General features: G+C 41.1%; 1 protein-coding gene across 2 annotated transcripts in view; it reads right to left on the bottom strand.

Annotated features, from left to right (window-relative positions):
• Positions 1-21669, bottom strand: part of Pik3cb (phosphatidylinositol-4,5-bisphosphate 3-kinase catalytic subunit beta) — a 115132-nt gene that overhangs the window by 66691 nt on the left and 26772 nt on the right. Inside the window, exons 4-6 of one of the 2 annotated variants that reach the window (XM_004664363.3) lie at positions 11076-11299; positions 5198-5377; positions 1669-1839 (exon numbers count right to left, since the gene is read on the bottom strand). In XM_004664363.3, coding sequence (XP_004664420.1) covers positions 1669-1839; positions 5198-5377; positions 11076-11299 — 575 coding nt within the window. The remainder of the gene's footprint in view (positions 1-1668; positions 1840-5197; positions 5378-11075; positions 11300-21669) is intronic. The other variant, XM_045136997.1, reaches the window with a different exon arrangement.

Here is a 21669-nt window from a genome sequence, read left to right as displayed (position 1 = left end):
TTATGAATAAGCTATATGGAAATTTACTTTATCGGATAGATAATGGTACACCCAGAAGCCAGAGATTGTTATTAGAAAAATTTCAGTGCTATGGATGGGATACTTTCCGGTGAGTTGTTGGCCAGGAAGGTCCTTGATGCCCTGAAAATATTACAGGCCATTGCCGAGGATCTTGATTTCCCACCAGAAATAGATGGTAAGACCCTATTGCTGAAGACACCACACGCAGCCCAAGCTTGAAAAATCAAGCTGGAAAAAACTATACTGCATGCAGCCTTATGGGAGAGATAAGTCATCAGCACTGATACACAACAGTGGACACTACATGCCTTAAGATTGGGTAGCCAGGCCAAATAAGCCAACAGATACAATAGTGTCATGTCTGTTATGGTGGAAGCCCATATATAGGGGAAACCAACGGCTCTCTAATTAGACTGGAGGCAGGCTCCATGGGAGCAAATACATGCCTGGTACTGAAAACCTATGGCAGGGGAGGTCATGAACCTTACTTAGAGGGAGTAACTCCTGCTGATGTCTGGCTAAATGCATATATTATGCTCATTTTTGGTTAGAAAAGCTTCTCTTTTCAGATGGCAGTGACCTTGGGATGACTCACAAGACACCATAGTGCTGAGAAGTGACAGAGGAGAATTCAGCACTGAAACCTCCCTATCACACTTTCCAAGGCTCAGGGGTCCATTAAGGAAGAAGTGGTGGGAAGAATGAAATGGTCTGGATATCAATGACCTCGCAGTGCCTGGTACTACCTACAAAAGACCATCATAATAGAAGGAAAGGATAATGGCATCAAAATAAAATAGGGACTAATTAAGAGGGGGAGGGGATAGGATGGAGAGTGGATTTGTGAAGGGGAAGGAAAAGGAGGGGAGAGAATTATGGTTTATTGTCTATAATTATGGAAGTTGCCAATAAAACATTAAAAAGAAAAACTTTGGAAATCCAGGTGTGGTAGCAAATAGCTTTAATCCCAGCACTCAAAAGGCAGAGAGGAAGACTGCTTTGAGGCCAGCCTGAGACCACATAGTGAATTTCAGGTCAGCCTAAGCTAGAGTGAGGACCAACCTCAAGAAAAGAAAGAAAGGAGGAGAGGAGAGAAGGAGGGAAGGAGGAAGAAGAAAAGCTTTGGATAGGTTGACAGTAATATAAAACTACAGCTGGGGGTGGTGGCCCACTCCTTTAATCCCAACCCTGGGAGGCAGAGGTAGGAGGATCAAGGGGAGTCTGAGGCCACCTGAGGCTACACAGTGAATTCCAGGTCAGCCTGGGCTAAAGAGAGACCCTAATTTGAAAAACAAAAAATATTATAAGAATAAATTTTATAATTTGCAAAGATTGATCAAAATGTTAACTGTTTCAATGTATAAATCTTAATATTTAAAACATGTTCTGGGAAAAAGATCTAGAGTACATATATAATATTAAAATAATTAAGATTGGGGAGGCCTCAAAAATATAAATGACATATTGACATTTATTTATAATTTGAGCAAATGATAAAGCTATTTAATTTATAAGTAAATGGTGACATTCTGGCAAACACGCACTGGTTTCCCAGAAGGAGAAGTGAGCAGAGGAACTCAGCACACACACAGCCTAACAAGAGCACACGCCTGCCAGGGTTACTAGAGGTCCACATGTGAAACTTACAGAAATAATTCGCGTTTTCTTTGGTGGTAAAGGAAGAGGGAGGTTGGATGAATTTCTATTTATGGCAGCCTCTATGGCAATCATTTCTTGCTCATACATCTTCTTGATCTTGCAGCATTCCACAAGGATAAAATGAGGCAAGGTCCTGTTCATTACACAGGTGCGGATGTACTGAAGCAGCAAGAGATGAAGGTACAGCTTTTCAGAAAAACAGTTAAATCCACAGAATAAAAGTAATCCAAACAGCACTCTATTAAATGTACTGTAGCCAGGCTTGGTGGTGCATGCCTTTAATCCCAGCACTTGGGAGGCAGAGGTAGGACGATCCTTGTGGATTCAAGGTCACCGTGAAACTACATAGTGAATTCCATGTCAGCCTGGGCTGCAGCGAGAAACTACCTCAAAATAACAACAACAACAACAAAAAAATGTAGGGCTAGAGAGATGGCTCAGTGGTTAAAGCCTCTGCCTGCAAAGCCAAAGGACCCAGGTTTGATTCCCCAGGACTCACGTTAGCCAGATGCACAAGGGGACGCACACATCTGGAGTTCATTTGCAGTGGGTGGAGGCCCTCACATGCCCATTTTTTCTCTTTCTCTCTCCTTTTTTCTCTATCAAATAAATAAATAAATAAAACAAAAAAGTGCTGTACTCTCATGCAACTCTTATAACTGTTTATGTTCATAAACAGTTCAAATAGGGGTATTATTATTGGCTGCATTACAAAATGGCCTATAAAGTGTCCTGTCATATTTTATGTTTCTCAAATAAATCCTCTTGAAAATTTAAATAAATGTCATTTAAAGAAAAAAAAAGTGCTGTAGAAGAACCCAATCATTTAACCACAACACAGCATGAGGCATGAGGGCACATGCTGTAATTCTAGCACTGTTGGGGGCCAAGACAGGAGGACCACAAATTAGAAGCAAGTGAGTTAGATGAGACTGAATTACAGAGAGAAACCTTGTCTCAAAATGACAACGGCTTGCAGCTGGAGAGGTGACTCGGTGGTTAAATGCACTTGCTTGCAAAGCTTGCCAAGCCAGGTTCAATTCCCCAATACCAACAGAAAACAAGATGGACAAAGTGGTACATGCATTTGAGTTCATCCTCATCAGCAAGAGGACCCAGCATACCCATACTCACTCATTCTTTCTCAAATCCATAAATAAAAATATTTTTAAGTAATAATAATTTTGAATGGCTGGTTGTGTTGGCTCTTATCTTTCATCCCAGCACTCAGAAGGCTTAGGTATGAGGATCACCATGAGTTTCAGGACAGCCTGGGATATGGTAAGATAATAAATAGATATATAATTAATTAATTTTGCTGAGGACACTTGTATGATGGCAGAACACGAAGAAGAGAAATTCAGGGGCTTGGAGAGATGGCTCAGCGGTTAAAGGCACTTGGTTACAGAAGCCTGATGGCCTGGGTTCAATTCCTCAGCACCCATGTAAAGCCAGAAGCACAAGGTGGCATAAGTGTCTAGAGTTTGTTTGCAGTAGCAGAAGGCCCTGGTGTGCCCAAACTCATTATCTCTCTCTCTCTCTATTTTTTATATTTATTTTTGTTTTTCAAGGTAGGGTCTAGCTCAGGCTGACCTGAAATTCACTATGTAGTCTCAGGGTGGCCTTAAACTCACTGTGATCCTACCTCTGCTGCCCTAGTGCTGGGATTAAAGGCGTGCATCACCACGCCTGGCTCCTTGCTTTATTTTACTTTATTTTATTTTATTTTATTTTATTTATTTTATTTACTGTTTTTGTTTGGGGAGGAATTTTGAGACAAGGTACCATGTAGCATAGGCTGCCCTTGAACTCACTAAGTAAAATGAGGCAAACAAGTGTACTCATGATAACTCCTGCATCTGCCTACCAAGTGTTTGGAGTACAGTAATATGTGGCTAGCCAGTGAGATTTTGTCCCAAAAACCAAAACACTAACACAAACATCAATGCATTTAAGTTATTACTGACCTCTGTTTTGGTATCTATTTCTCATATAATTAACACAAATCTCTTTCAGTTCCTTAAATACAAAGCCAGGGATCTATTTTTGTTGTTGTTGTTTGGTTTAATTTTCCATGCTAAGGACTAAACCCAGGGCATTCTGCTTGCTAGGCAAGTGATCTTCCACTGAGCTAAGTCCCCAAACCCAGGAACCTATTCTTATTTTAAATTTTTACTTGTTATTTATTTATTTATTTATTTGAGAGCAACAGACGGAGAGTAAAAGAGGCAGATAGATAGAGAAAATGGGCACACCAGGGCCTCCAGCCACTGCAAATAAACTCCAGGTGCATGCACCACCTTGTGCATCTGGCTTATGTGGATCCTGGGAAATCAAGCCTAGAACCGGAGTCCTTAGGCTTCACAGGCAAGCACTTAACTACCAAGCCATCTCTCCAGTCCCCATGAATGTATTCTTTTAGAAACAAACCTTGAGAGGAAAGGGATATTGCACTATACATCTCTTAAGTAAACTGTACTTTACTCCAAGACTAATCTAAGGTAATTTAGTACCTTGCACAGAATGAAACTGAAAAGATTTCTAATTCACACTAAATTATAAAGTATAAGAAAGCTCTGGTCAATTCCTATTAATCAAAAAAATTTACTTTCTTAGTTTGCTTTTTATAGCTAATTTGATAAATTTCTATATGAACAAATAAAGTACAACAAATAATATTTTTCTCTTACTTTTTAAAAAATTTATTTGCAAGAAGAAAGAGGAACAGAAAGAAAGAGAAAATGGGCACACCAGGGCCTCTTGCTCCTGCACACAACCTCCAGACATGTGCGACATTTTGGGCATCTGGCTTTATGAAGGTACTGGGAAATTGAACCCAGGCCACTGGCCTTTGCAAGCAAGCATATTAACAGCTGAGCCATCTCTATAAACCAAAAGTGTTTATATTATTCCATGAATGACTGCTCACTTAATCAAATATTTTTACTTTTCCCAGGATATTTCACATTTAATTCACGTTTTAAAAAATAGTAGGCAACTATAACAAACTGTGTTAGGAATTTATAATGCTACAGAAAAATAATAATAATACAATATTAATCACAAAAGCAAAATCAAACATACAGATACATGCATTTATGTGTAAAATCACTGTGTCCAAGCATACATAACTTCAAAATATGACAGGTAAAGTAGTATTGCAGATATTTAATATTTAATTCTGCATAAGTTCCTGTGGGTTCCAAATGTTCCACAATGGATATACTTTTTATTTTTATTTATTTACTTGAGAGAAACAAAGAAAGGGAAAGAGAGAGAGAATAGGTGTGCCAGGGCTTCCAGCTACTGCAAATGAAATCCAGACGCATGTGCCACCCTGTGCATCTGGCTTACACGGGTCATGGGGAATTGAACCTGGGTCCTTTGGCTTTGTAGGCAAATGCCTTAACCACTAAGCCATCTCTCCAGCCCCTGGATATACTTCTTGAAATATAAATTCAAGTTAACACCACACATATACACACTCATTTGGTAAGCTAACAGCTTGTCTACATACCTGGAACTGGATTAGTGGGTGGTCACCAAATACATATTCTATTCTCCCACTGACTTGCAGCACATAATCATAAGGGCTAGCTTCATCTTCCTTTCCATGAATAGTCAAACGTTTCTGAATTGCCAACTCATTTATTTTGATAGGATTTAAATTAGGTGATACTTGAAAGCTAAACACATCCTAAAAAGAGAGAAGGCAGAAGACAGAAGTGGTAAATTTTGCACTTCTGCTGGAAAAAGACCATTATGACCAGTTTTTAATATGCACAGTGAATATTATTAGTATGTATGTGCATCCTTTCCAAATTATATTCCAATGAATTTTCCTAGTTAAATGTTTACTTACTTATGGGCATATGTATGTTCCTACTACAAATGTAATGCCAAATGCTTAAGCCACTTTTGGGGTTGTGATTTACGTGGTTGGTGTAAATTGGTAATTTGAACTTGGGTGGTCGGGCTTTGTAAACAAGCACCTTTAGCCACTGAGCCATTTCTCAAGCCCCATCCCTTGTCTTACAGTATATTGGGTACAAGAGCTAAAGTTTGCCATCAGGTGGTAAGTCACAAGGATTTCCCAGTGGAAACCATTCTTTAAAATGCTGTGAAACCTGGGGTGGGGAAGAGTTCAGCAGTATACAATTACCTATCATGCATAAGGCACTGGGTTTGATCCTAAATAAAAAAAAAAAAAAAAAAAAGAATAGAAGATATTGAAGAAAAAGAAAAACAATAGGTTTGTAACTGTGAATACTTTATATTAATTAAACCATATATTGAGTTTGTTCAATTTTACATACAAAAGCAACATGTAGGTGACATCAAAATAAAAGAAAGACTGATTGAGATGGGGATGGGATAGGATGGAGAATGGAATTTCAAAGGGGAAAGTTGGGGGGATAGAGAGGGTATTACCATGGAATATTTTTTATAATCATGGAAAATGTTAATGAAAATTGAGAGAAAAAAAGAAACATGTAGGATACAAGAGATTAAACCTACAGCCTTGTTAGTGTGGGGGCAAGTGCTCTGTCGAGATACACAAAATTTTTAATATTTTTATTTTGCAAGGAAAGAAACAGAGAGGGAAAAAGAGAAAGCTGAGCTGAAAATCTCCTCTTGTATAGAGCAGCTGACAGAAAGATGGAAAAAACTATGCTGCATACAGCTTCATAGGAGACAGAGAAGTCCACAACAGTAGACACAGCAAACCTTAAGATGGGCCAGCCAATTGAGCCAACTGGTGCAACAGTGGCATGTTTGTTATGGGGGAAACTAATCATTCTCTAATTGGACTGGAGACCTGCTCCATGGGAGGAAATACATTCCAGATACTGAAAACCTGTGACAGGGGAAGTCATGAGTCCTAGGGGTGTAATGCCCACTGACATCAAAATAAACACACACAATCAGTAGCCTTTCTATATACTAACAACAAACATGCTGAGATTGAAATCAGGGCTTCACTCTCATCCACAGTTGCCTCAAAAAAAAAAAAATAGTCATGAGTCCTTGGGGTATAACATCTGCTGGTGTCTGCCTAAATGTACATATTAGCTCACCAAACTGCCTACTAAGCACTTTTTGTAATGTTTATACCCTTATATTAATGCTACTATCACTTTTGGTTAGAGATACTTCTCTTTTCAGGTGGAGGGGACCTTGGGATGACTCACAAGGCACTATAGTGCTGAGAAGAAGTAACAGAGGAATGCTCAGCACTGATACATCTCTATCACACCTTCCAATGCTCAGGGTCCAATGCAAAAGAAGTGGCAGATTGAGAGGAGGAGGGGATAGGATGGAAAGCGGGAGTTGTGAAGGGGAATGTGGGAAGGGGGGATTATATTACAATGGTTTATTGTCTATAATTATGGAAGTTGCCGAAAAAAATGTAAAAAAGAAAAAAGCATTCTTGTGCTGGTCAGTCCTACAGCCACTAATGTCAAATGGCAACTAATTATTTAAACATAAATTAAATATAGTCATGGGACTAAATAGCTACTTATAAAATAGCATAGGTCTAATACTCAAATCTATGCTCCTTAATGCATCATAGAGTTGTAATTCCCTGTGAATTCTATTTCATACATGAACTCTTAAAAATACAAAATAAGAATTCATTCCCATCGCCAGATAGGAAAAAACTTACGTAACGCTGTCCCAGTACTAAAGAGTACACAGAGAAATCAATAGACTACACACTTAACATGTTTCAAGAATTAAGACAGCTAAACTGGCTGGGCGTGGTAATGCATGCCCTTAATCCCAACACTTGGGAGGCAGAGGTAGGAGGATCGCTGCAAGTTCAAGGCCATCCTGACGAGACTACAGGGTGAATTTCAGGTCAACATGAGCTAGAGTAAGACCCTGCCTCCAAAACAAAAAAAAAAAAAAAAAAAAAAAAAAGCTAAGTTGGATGTGGTGGTGGCACATGACTTTAATCCTCGCACTCAGAAGGCAGAGGTAGGAATAATACTATGAGTTCAAAGCTACCCTGAGACTCCATAGTGAGCTCCAGGTCAGCCTAGACTAGAGTGAGTGAGACTCTACCTCAAAACACCAAAATAAATAAATAACTGACCAACCCTATAAGAAATAAAGCCATAAACGAAATCTGAAGTTCATGGACAAGGGGAATGACAAATTTCAGATTGTCTTAGCCAGGCATGGTAGCACATGCTTTTAATTCCAGCATTTGGGAGAATGAGGCAAGAGGATCACTATGAATCCTGGGTCTGCCTAAGCTAGAGTGAGATGCTTGGTGGGGAGTAGGAAGAGAGTATTTAAGTTAGCAATATAAAGTATTAGCAAGTGTGGGGGTGGGGAGGGAGGGAATTACCATGGGATTTTTTTTTTATAATCATGGAAAATGTTAATAAAAATTTAAATTTTTTTAAAAAAAGTATTAGCAAAGATGTGGTGAAATCAAACTTCTAAAACCCTATTGTTGGGGCTGGGAAGATGATGGGCTGGTTAAAGGCACTTGCTTGCAAAGCATGCTAGCTCGGGTTCAATTCCCCAGTACCCACATAATGGCAGATGCACAAAGTGGTCCATGCATCTGTAGTTCATTTGCAGCCAGTGGCGACATGCCTGAGTGTGCCCAATCTCTCTCTTACCACTCACAAATAAATAAAAAATATTTAAAATGATGAAAATAAAGCCCCACTGTTGAGAACATAAATTAACATAGCTAGTTGAAGAACTACCTGACAATATCTGTTAAAAGTGAATATTCAGGGGCTGGAGAGATGGCTTAGCGGTTAAGGGCTTGCCTGTAAAGCCTAAGGACTCCGGTTCGAGGCTCGATTCCCCAGGACCCACATTAGCCAGATGCATAAGGGGGCATACACATCTGGAGTTTGTTTGCAGTGGCTAGAGGCCCTGGCACGCCCATTCTTTCTCTGACTCTTTCTCTGTCTGTCTGTTGCTCTCAAAAAAAATAAATAAAAATAAACAAAAAAATATATTTTTAAAAAAGTGAAAATTCAGCGCTGGAGGGATGGCTTAGTGGTTAAGGTATTTGCCTACAAAGCCAAAGGGTCCCAGTTCAATTCCCCAGGACCCACATAAACCAGATACACAAGGTGGCACATGCATCTGGAGTTTGTTTGAAGTGGCTGTAGGCCCTAGTATACCCATTCTCATTCTCTCTCTCTCTCCCAAATACATACATACATAAATAAAATACATTTTTAAAAAAGTGATTATATAGCTGGATGTGGTTGCACACATCTTTAATCCCAGCACTCATGAGGCAGATGTAGAAGGATCACTGTGAGTTCAAGGCCACCCTGAGACTACACAGTGAATTCCAGGTCAGCCTGAGCTAGAGTGAAACCCTACCTTGAAAAACAAAAAACAAAAAGAAAAAAGTCAGACGTGGTGGTTCATATCTGCAATCCCAGCATTTGGAAGGCTGAGGTAAGACAAGAGAGTTGCTTCAAGGTGAAGGCCAGCCTGTACTACATAAGGACTTCAAGGTTAGTCTGGACTACAGACTGAGACTGTCTAACAGAAACTTGGGCCTGGGCACACCCAATCTCTCCTAACATCAAAGACAAACATGTAAAGCTGGGTGACCTTGGGATGACTCAGAAGGCACCATGGCGCTGAGAACAAGTGACAGTGGAGTGCGCAACACTGCAATGTCTCTATCACACCTTCCAAGGCTCAGGGTCCATTGCAGAAGAGGTGGCAGAAAGAATGTAAGAGCCAAAGAAAGGGCAGGCCTCCTTACAATGTGTTCCTCCAGACACAAAATGGCCTATATATCCATGACTTCACAGTGTCTGACACTACCTACACAAGACCATCATAATGGGAGGAAAAGATGATGAGATCACAATAACAGAGAGATTGAAAGGGGGAAGGGATATGATGAAGAGTGGAGTTTCAAAGGGAAAAGTGGGGGGAGGGAGGGAATTACCATGGGATATTGTTTACAATTATGGAAGTTATCAATAAAAAATAGAATTAAAATCAAAACCAAGATGTTAACCTATATGAAAGCCGATTTCTTTTGTGGTTGTTTGTTGAGGTAGTATCTTGCTCTAGCCCAGGCTGACCTGCCATTCACTCTGTAGTCTCAGGGTGGCCTCAAACTCACGGCGATCCTCCTACCTGTGCCTCCCAAGTACTGGAATTAAAGGTGTGTGCCACCGTGCCAGGCAGAAACCTACTTCTTCACTAGCTAAAAAAATATACATGTTTTAGGAGCTGGAGAGATGGTTTAGCGGTTAAGGCGCATGCCTGCGAAGCCTAAGGACCCAGGTTTGATTCTCCAGGTCCCACATAAGCCAGATGCTCACAGTGGCACAGGCATCTGGAGTTTGTTTGCAGTGGCTAGAAGCCCTGGCATGCCCATGCTCTCTCTCTCTCTCTGACTGTAATAAATACACACACACACACACTTTAGCTAGATGTGGTAGTCCATGTCTTTAATCCCAGCACTCAGAAGGAGATAAGGGGATCTCCATGAGTTCGAGGCCACCCTGAGACTACAGAGTGAATTCCAGGTCAGCCTGAACTAGAGTGAAACCCTACCTCAAAAAACAAACAAACAAACAATATACACACACACACACACACACACACACACACACACACACACACACACACGTACGTTTTGGGCTGGGGAAATACCTTAGCGGTTAAGGTATTTGCTTTTGAAGCCTAAAGACCCCAGTTTGATTCCACAGGACCCAAGTAAGCCAGATGCACAAGAGGGCACATGTGTCTGGAGTTCATTTGCAGTGGCTAGAGGCCCTAGCATGCCCATTCTCTCTTTCTCTTACTCTCTCTCTTAAATGAAAAACAAATATATACATACATGCATACATACATACATACATACATACATATGCCAGGCATGGTGGTGTACGCCTTTAACCTTTAATCCTAGCTCTCGGGAGGCAGAGGTAGGATCATGGTGAGTTTGAAGCCACCCTGAGAACACATTGTGAATTCCAGGTCAGCCTGGGCTAGAGTGAGACCCTACCTTAAAAAACCAAGTGTGTGTGTGTGTGTGTGTGTGTGTGTATTTTAAAAACAAGTTTACCTGAGACATTATAATTATTGAATTCCAGGTCAGCCTAGGCTACAGTAAGACCCTATCTCGATAAACCAAAAAAAATATGTAGCCCCAATTCCATAGGAAAGCAGAGACCTGAGATTTGCAAAAGCTCATGAAAAACCAGCAAGCTCTGGGATCAGCAAGAGACTAGCTCAATGGAGAACAGGTGGGAGCAGTGAAGGTTCCACTCCAGCCACCACAGGCAAGCACATGTGTTGCCATAAATAAGGCACATATATCCACACACCACACCACCTTACACACAAACACACACACAATATGTATACACATACAAGGCTACCTGGCTATTTTCAAAATGAACAGCCACAATTAGCTTTCCTCCGTACAGCTTATCTTCTAAGTTTTCAAGGATGGATGGCTCATGCTCTGGTGGATAGGTTTGCTTTAGCCAGTCAATCCACGATAATCCCACAAGAGATTGAATTTTTTCCTCACTGAATTTGCGCATTTTTCTTCGAAATTCATTCACTTCAGGATCCTTCAAGGCATCAAATTCATGCAGACCTAAACAAATTTTATAAAGATGTCATTTTTCAATAATTAAAAATAAAAGAGAACAAAAAATTATCAATTATCTAAAACTGCTAGAGGAAAAAGTAGGAGAACCCCTCCAACACATTGGCCTAGGCCATGACTTTCTGAATATAACCACAGTTTCTCAGGAAGTAAAACCACTAATCACCACTGGAACCTCACAAAATTAAGTCTTTTCTTTTCTTTTTTTTTTTTTTAAATGAGAGAGAGAATTGGCGCACCAGAGCCTCCAGCCACTGCAATTGAACTCCAGGTGAGCCGTCTTGTGCACATGTGTGACCCTAAGCACTTGCGTTACTTTATGTGTCTGGCTTACATGGAAATTGGAGAGTCAAACATGGGTCCTTACACTTTGTAGGCAAGTGCCTTAACAGCTAAGCCATCTCTCCAGCCCTTTTATTTCCTTCCTTTCTTTCTTCTTCTTTTCTCCCCCCCCCCCCACCCTCTCTTTTTGTATTGGATTGCTATGTGAGTTGGAATAAAATTCAGGCCACTAAGCTAGAAAGGGAATAGAAAGAGAGGGAGGGAGAGATGTAATAGGATGGTTTGGTATATATGTAAGTCGAAGAACAGATTAATGGGGGTAATAAGGCCTAAGTGAGGTCAGGGAAAGAGACTGAGTAAAGGAAAAGGGGAGGGAGGGATAATCAAAATCAAAGAGGATATAAATAAATCATATGGAAACCTACTTTTTTGGACAATGGAACACTCAAGAGCCATAGATTGTTGCTAGAAAATTTTCAGTGCCAGGGATGGGATACTTCCAGTGAGTTGCTGGCCAGGAAGGTCCCTGATGCCACCAAAACATTAAAGGCCATTGCCAAGGACCTTGGCTTCCCACCAGGAATAGATGGTAAGACCCTACTGCTGAAGATTCCACATACTTGGGCTGCAAGGTCACTGAGAAATCCTGCAGAAACTGAGCTGAAAACCTTCTCTATGTAGACCAGCTGACAGAAAGCTGGAAGAAGCCATTCTGCAAGCAGTTCAATGGGAGAGAGAGAAAACACCTGTGAAGATACTCAACAGTGGACAGTGAAAGTCTTATATTTTGCTAGCAAGGCCAAATGAGCCAATGGATGCAATAGAGGCACGTCTGTCATGGTGGAAACTAACTGCTCTCTAATAGGAGTGGGGGCCCACTCCATGGGAAGGAATGCATCCCTGATACTACAAAACTTAAAACAGGGGTAGCCATGAGCCCTAGGGATGTAATGTCTGCTGCCATCTGGCTAAATGTATATACAATGCTCATCAAACTGCCCAGTAAGCACTTCTCTTAATATTTATACCCTTATATTAATGCTGCTCTCACTTTGGGTAGAGAATTGTCTCTTTTTAGATGGCAGTGACCTTGGGACAATTCAGAAGGTATCATAGTGCTGGCAAGAAGTGACTGGAGTACTGAGTAACATTGTGATCACATCTTCCAAGGCTCAGGGTCTAATGCTGTAGAGGTGGTGGAAAGAATGTAAGAGGTAAAGAAAGATTTGGACTCTTTACAATTAGCTACTCCAGACATAAAATGGCCTGGATATCCATGACCTAACAGTGCCTGGCACTACCTACATAAGACCATCATAATAGGAAGAAAAGATCACAACATCAAAATAAAAGAAAGACTGATTGAGAGGGGAAGGGGATATGATGGAAAGTGGTGTTTCAAAGGGGAAAGTGGGGAGGAAGGGAGGGAACTACCATAGGATATCGTTTACAATTATGGAAGTTGTAAATAAAAAATGGAATTAAGGGCTGGAGAGATGGCTTAGCGGTGAAGCGCTTGCCTGAAAAGTCTAAGGACCCCAGTTTGAGGCTCCATTCCCTAGGACCCACATTAGCCAGATGCACAAAAGGGCACATGCATCTGGAGTTTGTTTTCAGTGACTGGAGGCCCTGGCATACCCATTCTCTCTCTCTCTACCTGCCTCTTCTCTCTGTCGCTCTCAAATAAATAAATAAAAATTAAAATTAGATTTAAAAAAAAACGCTTTTGTATGGCAAGGAATACTATGAAGAGAGCCTATAGAAAGGGAAAAATAAAAATAAAAACCAAAACAAAGCCAGGCGTGGTGGCACACACCTTTAATCCCAGCATTCCAGCACTTGGGAGGCAGAGCTAGTAGGATCGCTGAGCGTTCGAGGCCATCCTGAGACTACATAGTGAAATAGTGAATTCCAGGTCAGCCCAAGCTAGAGCAAGACCCTACCTCCAAAAAAAAAAAAGAAAAAGAAGCAGAAAGGAGAAAATCTATGCTAGCTATACAACTGACTGAGGATGAATATTTAGGATAAACAAATAACTCAAAAAGCTAAACGATAAAAAAAAACTCAATAAAAAAAATGAGCTATGTGACTAGAGAGTTCTCAAAAGAAGAAATACAGATGGCCTATGAACATCCAAAAGCATGTTCTATATCCTTAGCCATTAGGGAAGTGCAAATTAAAACTACTATGAGATTCCATCACACTCCTGTCAGAATGGCTATCATCAAGAAAACAAATGAGGGCTGGAGAGATGGCTTAGTGGTTAAGGCACTTGCCTGCAAAGCCTAAGAACTCATCTCATGTTCAAATCTCTAGGTCCCATGTAGACAGATGCATAGTTACACAAGCACACAATGTCGTACATGCACTACAGGGGGTGCACACATCTGGAGTTTGTTCACAATGGCTAAAAGCCTTGGTACACCCATTCTCTGTCTCTCTCTTTTTTGTTCTTTTTTTCTCTCTCAAAATAAAGAAAATAAATGACAATGCTGGTAAGGATGTGGAAAAAGAGAAATCCTTCTATAATGGGGCATGCCCCAAAGGTGACCCTTTACATCCCACGACTTAAGCCCAGTACAAACAAATACATGCACACAAACACACACACAGCTAAATGCACATATTTATTATGCCCACCAAATTGGCCTGTAAGCACTTTTCTTAATGTTCATGCCTATATATTAATGCTACTCTCACTTTTGGTTAGACAAGCGTCTCTTTTCAGATGGCAGTGACCTCTGAGATGACTCAAATGGCATTGGAGTGTTTAGCACTGAGATATCTCGATCACACCTTCCAAGGCTCAGAGTCCATTGCAGAAGAGATGGTGGAGAGAATGTAAGAGCCGAAGGAAAGGACTGCTTACAATGCAATCTTGCAGACATAAAATGGCCTGGATATTACTCTTGACCTCACAGTGCCTGGCACTACCTATACAAGATCTTCATAACAGGAGGAAAAGATGACGACATAAAATGAGAGGGAATAGGAGGGATGCTTATGCTCGGCGCCGGAGTGCGTTTACAGCGGGGAGTGGCCCGCTAGAGTCCTGCCACTCTGTGCCGGTGGAGGAACTGGAGGAGTGCGCTCGCGAGCCTTAGCAGTTTTACGGGAGGTGGGGGGACTGTTTTCCACCATCAGCTGTGGCCTGGTACGGGTGTAGGGCAAAGAGGATCCCTGGAACTCCATCACCAGTGGCCATTGATGGGGCTGTGCTGGCTGCCTGCAGTGGTCCACTGGCCATGGTGGTCTCAGGAATGATGGGGAGCATCCTGCTGGCCCTCATTGAGGGTGCTGGCATTCTCCTCACCTGCTATACTGCCCAGAAGTTGGCAATGTACCACCATTGCTGGAAGACCCCAGCCAGCTAGCTCCTAAGGAGGGTGGCCCAGCCCCCAGTTATTCCAGCTATCAGCAATACCATGGAGGAAGCTGCTGCCTGATACTGCCACCACGGGAGCTACTCCTCAGTTCCCTCCCTGATGATCTATCTCCAAGGAAGAACTGGCTCCTGCATAGCACTGAGCCCTTCAAAGAAGGCCTCTCTACTCCCCTGTCCAACGGCGGGTGTGGGGCAGCCTAGCTGCTCTGATACATGATTCTTTTTGTAGCTCAGGGTACCCCAGCCTCACACATGCCACAAGCTCTCACCCCAGCTCCTACATGTGGCATCCTGGTAAGTATTTAAAGCCAGTTTTGAAACACCTGTGGATGTGTTCTTTCAGCTACCCCCTACTAAAGTTTTTTGTTTTTTTGGTTTTATTTTTTTAGAAAAAAAATGAGAGACTGATTGAGAGGGGGAGAGAATACGATGGAGGGTAGATTTGTAAAGGGGAAAGTGAGTATGGGGAGAGAATTATCATAACTTATTGTCTATAATCATGGAAACTATAAATAATAAAAATGAAAACAAAAAGATCTTCATAATAGGAGGAAAAGAGGATGACATCAAAATAAGGAGACTAATTTGAGAGGGGGAGGGGATATGATGGAGGATGGAGGGAATCATTATGGTTTATTGTCTATAATTATGGAAGCTATCAATAAAAAAGTTTTTAGGGCTGGAGAGATGGCTTAGCAGTTAAGCGCTTGCCTGTGAAGCCTAAGGACCCCAGTTCGAGGCTCAATTCCCCAGGACCCACATTAGCCAGATGCACAAGGGGGTGCACACATCTGGAGTTCATTTGCAGTGGCTGGAAGCCCTGGTGCGCCCATTCTCTCTCTATCTGTCTCTTTCTCTCCCTCTCTCTCTGTCACTCTCAAATAAATAAAAATGAACAAAAATTTTTTAAAAAAAGTTTTTAAAAAAAGGTGCACATCAACCACATTATCCAGCCCCCCCCCCCATAACAACTCATCACCCTTATGGTCAGCATGAAAAGATTAACCTTCATCTCTTATCATTAACAAAAGGCTGGAATGTTACATCAGGACAAAATGGAGCCACCAAGGACAGCATGAAGGCAAAAGAGACACAAGGAAGTGGGTCATCCACATTCATCAAGGAACCACCCAGACATCAACCCTTCCTTGCCTAACAATGCCCCAGGTCTAGGTTTCCTGCCCGCTTACCTCTCAGGACACCAGGTTACTGTTCTGGTGTCACACCCTGGCTATCTTAGATCTCCCCTTTCTTTACTTCCCCCTTCCTCACTTTCCCTCAACTGAAGATCTCTATATAGAGGACTACCTGTAATCTGAAACTGACTGCTCTACTCAAGTCAGTCCTGGCAGCTCACGGGTTATCCAATAAAAGCTTCCATCTTTGTTTCGAAAGGGGGGGGGGTGAGGTGGCACACGCCTTTAATCCCAACAATTGAGAGCAGAGGTAGGAGGACCACCATGAGTTCAAGGTCACCCTAAGACTACATAGTGAATTCCAGGAGAGCCTGGACTACAGTGAGACTCTACCTCAAAAAAAAAAAAAAAAAAAAAAAAGAAAAAGAAAAAGAAAAAGAAAAAAGAAAGAAAGAGTGTTTAAAAAAAAAAACAAAACACTAACTTAAATGCTGGTTTAAGCTGGGTATGGTGGTCCATGCCTTTAATCTCAGCACTCTAAGGTAAGAGGATCACCATGAGTTTGAGGCCAGTCTGGGCTAAAGAGTAAGTCCAGGTCATAACAAGCTAAAGTGAGACCTAAGCAGATGAAATAATTTCATGTAAAGAAGACAAGCATATCTTTGGATCTCTAATCCTCACACACTTAAAATCTTATATAGAAATGTAGAGGGGAGTTGGAGAAATGGCTCAGCAGTTAAAGGCATTTGCTTGCAAAGCCTGAAGTTCTGGTTTCAATTCCATAGTACCCACTACCCACATAAAGCCAGATGCGCTAAGTGCTTCATGCATCTGGAGTTTGTGTCCAGTGACAGGAAATGCTAACTGGTTACCAGTCTTATATCACTGAAGCTGGATATAGTAGTGCATGCCTATAATCCCAGTACTCTGAGGCAGAGGCGGGAAGAGTACTTCAAGGTCAAGGCCAGCTTAGTCTACATCTCAAATTTTAGGCAAGCCACGGCTACAGAGTAAGACCATGTCTCAATAAAACAAAACAAAGCACAAACAAAAATCAATAAAATTCATAGTACAAAGTTTAAAACCATATTACAAAAAAAATCCCTAGATTTTCTTTACGAACCAAGTAATCACATTTAAAATATGAAAAGGCTGGATGAGGTGGCAAACACCTTTAATTGGAGGCTGAGATAGGAGGATGGATCACTGTTGAGTTCAATGCCAACTTGGAACTACAGAGAGAGTTCCAGGTCAGTTTGGGTGAAATCCAACCTCAAATAAAAAGTAAAATTATGTGTGTGGAAAAAAATTGTGTGTGTGTGTACAAAGACTAATATTTAGCAAAAATTAAGCCTTTTATCTTCCTTTACCAACTACAAATCATGTCTACTCTACCTTCTCTATTGTGGGGGGATTGAGACAGGAATTTGCTACCTAGCTCAGGCTCAAATTCAAGGCAATCCTCCTGCCATGGCCTGAGTGCTGACATTACAGGTGGCGCTGTACCATATATGGTTCCAACCCACCTTCTAAGTGCCACTAAAATCTACCCATTTTTCTTACTTCTTCCAGCCACAAACCTATCCCAGTGCTCATTGCCTCTCCTCTAGGTAACTTACTATGTAACTTTGTCAATGATTTCTCTACTTGAGACTTAATCTAATAATTCATTCTCCATTTAACAATCTGAATAACCTTTTAAAAATGTAAACTGGGGTGGGGCGTGGTGGTGCAAGCATGTAATCCCAGCACTTAGGAGGCCCTGGGCTAGAGTGACACACTACCTCGAAAATAATAAATAAATAAATAAATAAATAAATAAATAAATAAATAAATAAAATTTATACTGGGGGAGGGAATTACCATGGCTTATTGTCTATAAAATGAATGAATTAATGAATGTAAATTTGGGAAGCCAAGCATGACAGCACATGTCATTGATTCCAGCATACTTGGGAGGCAGAGGTAGGAGGATCACCATGAGTTCAAAGCCACCCTGAGACTACATAGTAAATTCAGGTCAGCCTGGATTAGAGGGTGAAGCTACCTTGAAAAAAAAAAAAAAAAGAAAGAGGAAATTTAGGGCTGGTGAGATGGCTTAGCAGTTAAGGTGCTTACCTGCAAAGCCTAGTGACCCAGGTTTGATTCCTCCATGCCCAAGCAAAGCCAGATACACAAAGTGGCGCATGCACCTGGAGCTCATTTGCAGCAGCAGCAGAAGGCCCTGGCATGCCAACCTCATTCTGTCACTCTGCTTGCAAATTATTATTTTTTTTTCAAGTAGAGTCTCACTGTAGCTCAGGCTGACCTGGAATTCACTATGTAGTTTTAAGGTAGCTTCAAACTCACAACGATCCTCCTACCTCTACCTCCCAAGTGCTGAGATTAAAGGTGTGTGCCACCACGCCTGGCTTTTAAAAATATTATTTTAATTTTTTGTTTATTTTTATTTATTTATTTGAGAGCGACAGACAGAGAGAGAAAGAGGCAGATAGAGAGAATGGGTGTGCCAGGGCCTCCAGCAGTGCAAACGAACTCCAGATGCGTGCTCCCCCCTGTGTATCTGGCTAATGTGGGTTCTGGGGAATCAAGCCTCGAACTGGGGTTATCAGGATTCACAGGCAAGCACTTAACTGCTAAGCCATCTCTCCAGCCTTAAAATATATACACACACACACACACACACACACACACACACAAATACATATATATTTTTTCCGAGGTAGGGTCTCACTCTAGCCCAGGCTGACCTGGAATTCACTATGGAGTCTCAGGGTGACCTCGAACTCACAGCAATCCTCCTACCTCTGCCTCCTGAGTGCTGAGACTAAAGGCATGTGCCACCACGCCCGGCTGTTTCTTTTTTTAATTAAAAACTTCCATGATTATAAAAAATATCCTATGGTAATACCCTCCTCCCACTTTCCCCTTTGAAACTCCATTCTCCATCATATCCCCTCCCCATCTCAATCAGTCTTTCTTTTATTTTTTAATAATGCAAATTTCAGGGCTGGAGAAATGGCTTAGTGGTTAAGGCACTTGCATGTGAAGCCTAAGGACCCAGGTTCAATTCCCTAGGACCCAGGTAAGCCAGATGCACAAGGTGGCACATATGTCTGGAGTTTGTCTGCAGTGTTTGGAGGTTCTGATGCACCCATTCTTTCTGTCTCTCTTTGATCTCATTCTGCTTGCAAAAATATATTTTTAATCATTTTACTTCCCTGCTTAGGTTACTACGTATATTTTTGCCTAATTTCTCCATTTAAGATTTAATTGCTCCAATTCATTCTTAATTTTACAATCTGAATAATTTGGGGGGAGGGTTCAAGGTAGGGTATCATTCTAGCTCAGGCTGACCTGGAACTAAAAGCCATTCTCCTACCTCTGCCTCCTGAGTTCTAGGGAGACAGAGGTAGGAGGGTCACCATGAGTTCAAGGGCACTCTGACACTACATAGTGAATTCCAGGTCAGCCTGAGCTACAGTAAGACCCTACCTTGAACCCCCTCCCCCAAAAGAAAAAAACACAAGATTTCGGCTGGGGAAATGGTTTAGTGGTTAAGATGTTTGCCTGCAAAGCACAAGGACCACAATTTGATTCTCCAGAACCCATGTAAGCCAGATGCACAAAGAGGTGCATGCATCTGGAGTTCATTTGCAGTGGCTAGAGGTCCTGGCGGACCCATTCTCTCTTTTTTTCTATCTGCCTCTTTCTCTCTCTCTCAAATAAATATTAAAAAGTAAACAAATAAGCAAACAAACAATTAAAAAAACGCAAGTTTGATTATGTTCCTTCCCTGCTTATTTCCTTCTAAAGTTTCCCAGAAAACCAAAGTGAGCCAAGACCAGGTGACAGTACGTAACTAGGCTAGGGCTGCTCACAGAGCTTACTGAAGATGAATGCCAGAGAACTTGATCTTCGCTAAGAGAGCCCTCTTGAAAATCATGACCTTTAGAAAAGGTTTTCTTGTATTAAAAATGAACTTTTGCCCACTCATTCTTTTGATATAAGAAAAAAAAATGCAGCTCAAGCCAGATAAAATGAACTTTTCCTGGCTAAAGAACAGCCAGGGTATATTTGCTTCATGGAATGACACATGGAATTTAAGGCAGTGCAGCAGGTTCCATTTCTTTCAAGCTCAAATCTATTAATGGTTATTTTAGACGGCTAATGACGAAAGCATTGGATTATTTTTAATGACCCATCACAAAGTTAACTAATGGGTAAACTGCACTTGATTGTAAACAACCACCATTTACCTTGCAATGCTCTGATCATGAAGCAGAGAGGCTGTATCTCTCTAAGGTCATCTTTTTGTTGTAATTTGAAACACAATAATAAAGGGAGGAGGGATTACAGACATAACCTGACACAAGAATCAGCTCAAACACTTTTTTCAGCATGCCAATAAGATCTTCTATTTAAGAGTTTTGCTTTGTTTTTCCTTTCTTACTGGATATTGCAGAAAATAATGCTGGGGTTCCATGCCCTTTCAACAGAAGTTACAGCAACTCTAAAATAATTATTTAGAATAAGAATGGAAAATAAAATACTAGGCATATCATTGAACAGGAAATGATATTTTTAGCCTGTTCACTCAAGTTATATTGTAAAAGTTCTATTGTTTTCTTTGGAGAGGGGAGGCAGCAACCTTGCTCCTGAAGTTAAACTGAAATAATTGTTAATTGTTTTCCCAGGAGGCATGACCTCATCAAGCCCTGGTCACAGTCATAACAGACAAATCAACCACAGCAAAAATTGATTTGTTAGGTATTCAAGTGGCAATTCATTCTAAAATTAACAATAAAAAAGACTTCCTAAATAATTATCAACCCTTTTAGCATATGATCTTATAGCCAGCTCTTCTAGAAATACTGAATATTACAATTTTTAAAGCTAAGAGCATATATAAACTGCTTAACTTGTGTGATGAAACATTGTTTGTATCTGGATAAACCTTGCAAAGCACACTACACAACAAATTATACAATAAGCAATATGATACTACATGAAATACAGCAAGTTGTTTATAGAAAGAAAAACTCAATTTTATCAGACTTGTTCTGTGATAGGACAAAGGCAAAGCTGAAACAGAAAAAAACAGGGCTGGAGAGATGGCTTGGTGGTTAAGGTGCTTGCCTGCAAAGCCTAAGGAGACCCAGGTTCAATTCCCCAGAACCCACATAAGCCAGATACACATGGTAGCACATTCAACTGGAGTAACCTGAGTTATAAAAAAAAAATACAAGATATTTTTCTAGCCTAAAGGTGCTGTGATAGAAGGTCCCAGTGTGCCCATTATTTCTCTCTCGTAAGTACTACTGACCTGGAATTCACTATGTAATCTCAGGGTGGCCTTGAACTCACAACAATCCTCCTACCTATACCTCCAAGGGCTGGGGTTAAAGGTGTGCAACAACATGCCACGTCCAGTGTAAGTACATCTTTTTTTTTTTTTTTTCTAGGTAGGTTCTCACTCTAGCCCAGGCTGACCTGGAATTCACCATGGAGTCTCAGGGTGGCCTCGAACTCACGGCAATCCTCCTACCTCTGCC

Source organism: Jaculus jaculus, chromosome 17, assembly GCF_020740685.1.
Source record: "Jaculus jaculus isolate mJacJac1 chromosome 17, mJacJac1.mat.Y.cur, whole genome shotgun sequence".
In the NCBI taxonomy this organism is placed as follows: domain Eukaryota; kingdom Metazoa; phylum Chordata; class Mammalia; order Rodentia; family Dipodidae; genus Jaculus; species Jaculus jaculus.
This window is presented reverse-complemented; position numbering and strand designations above follow the sequence as displayed.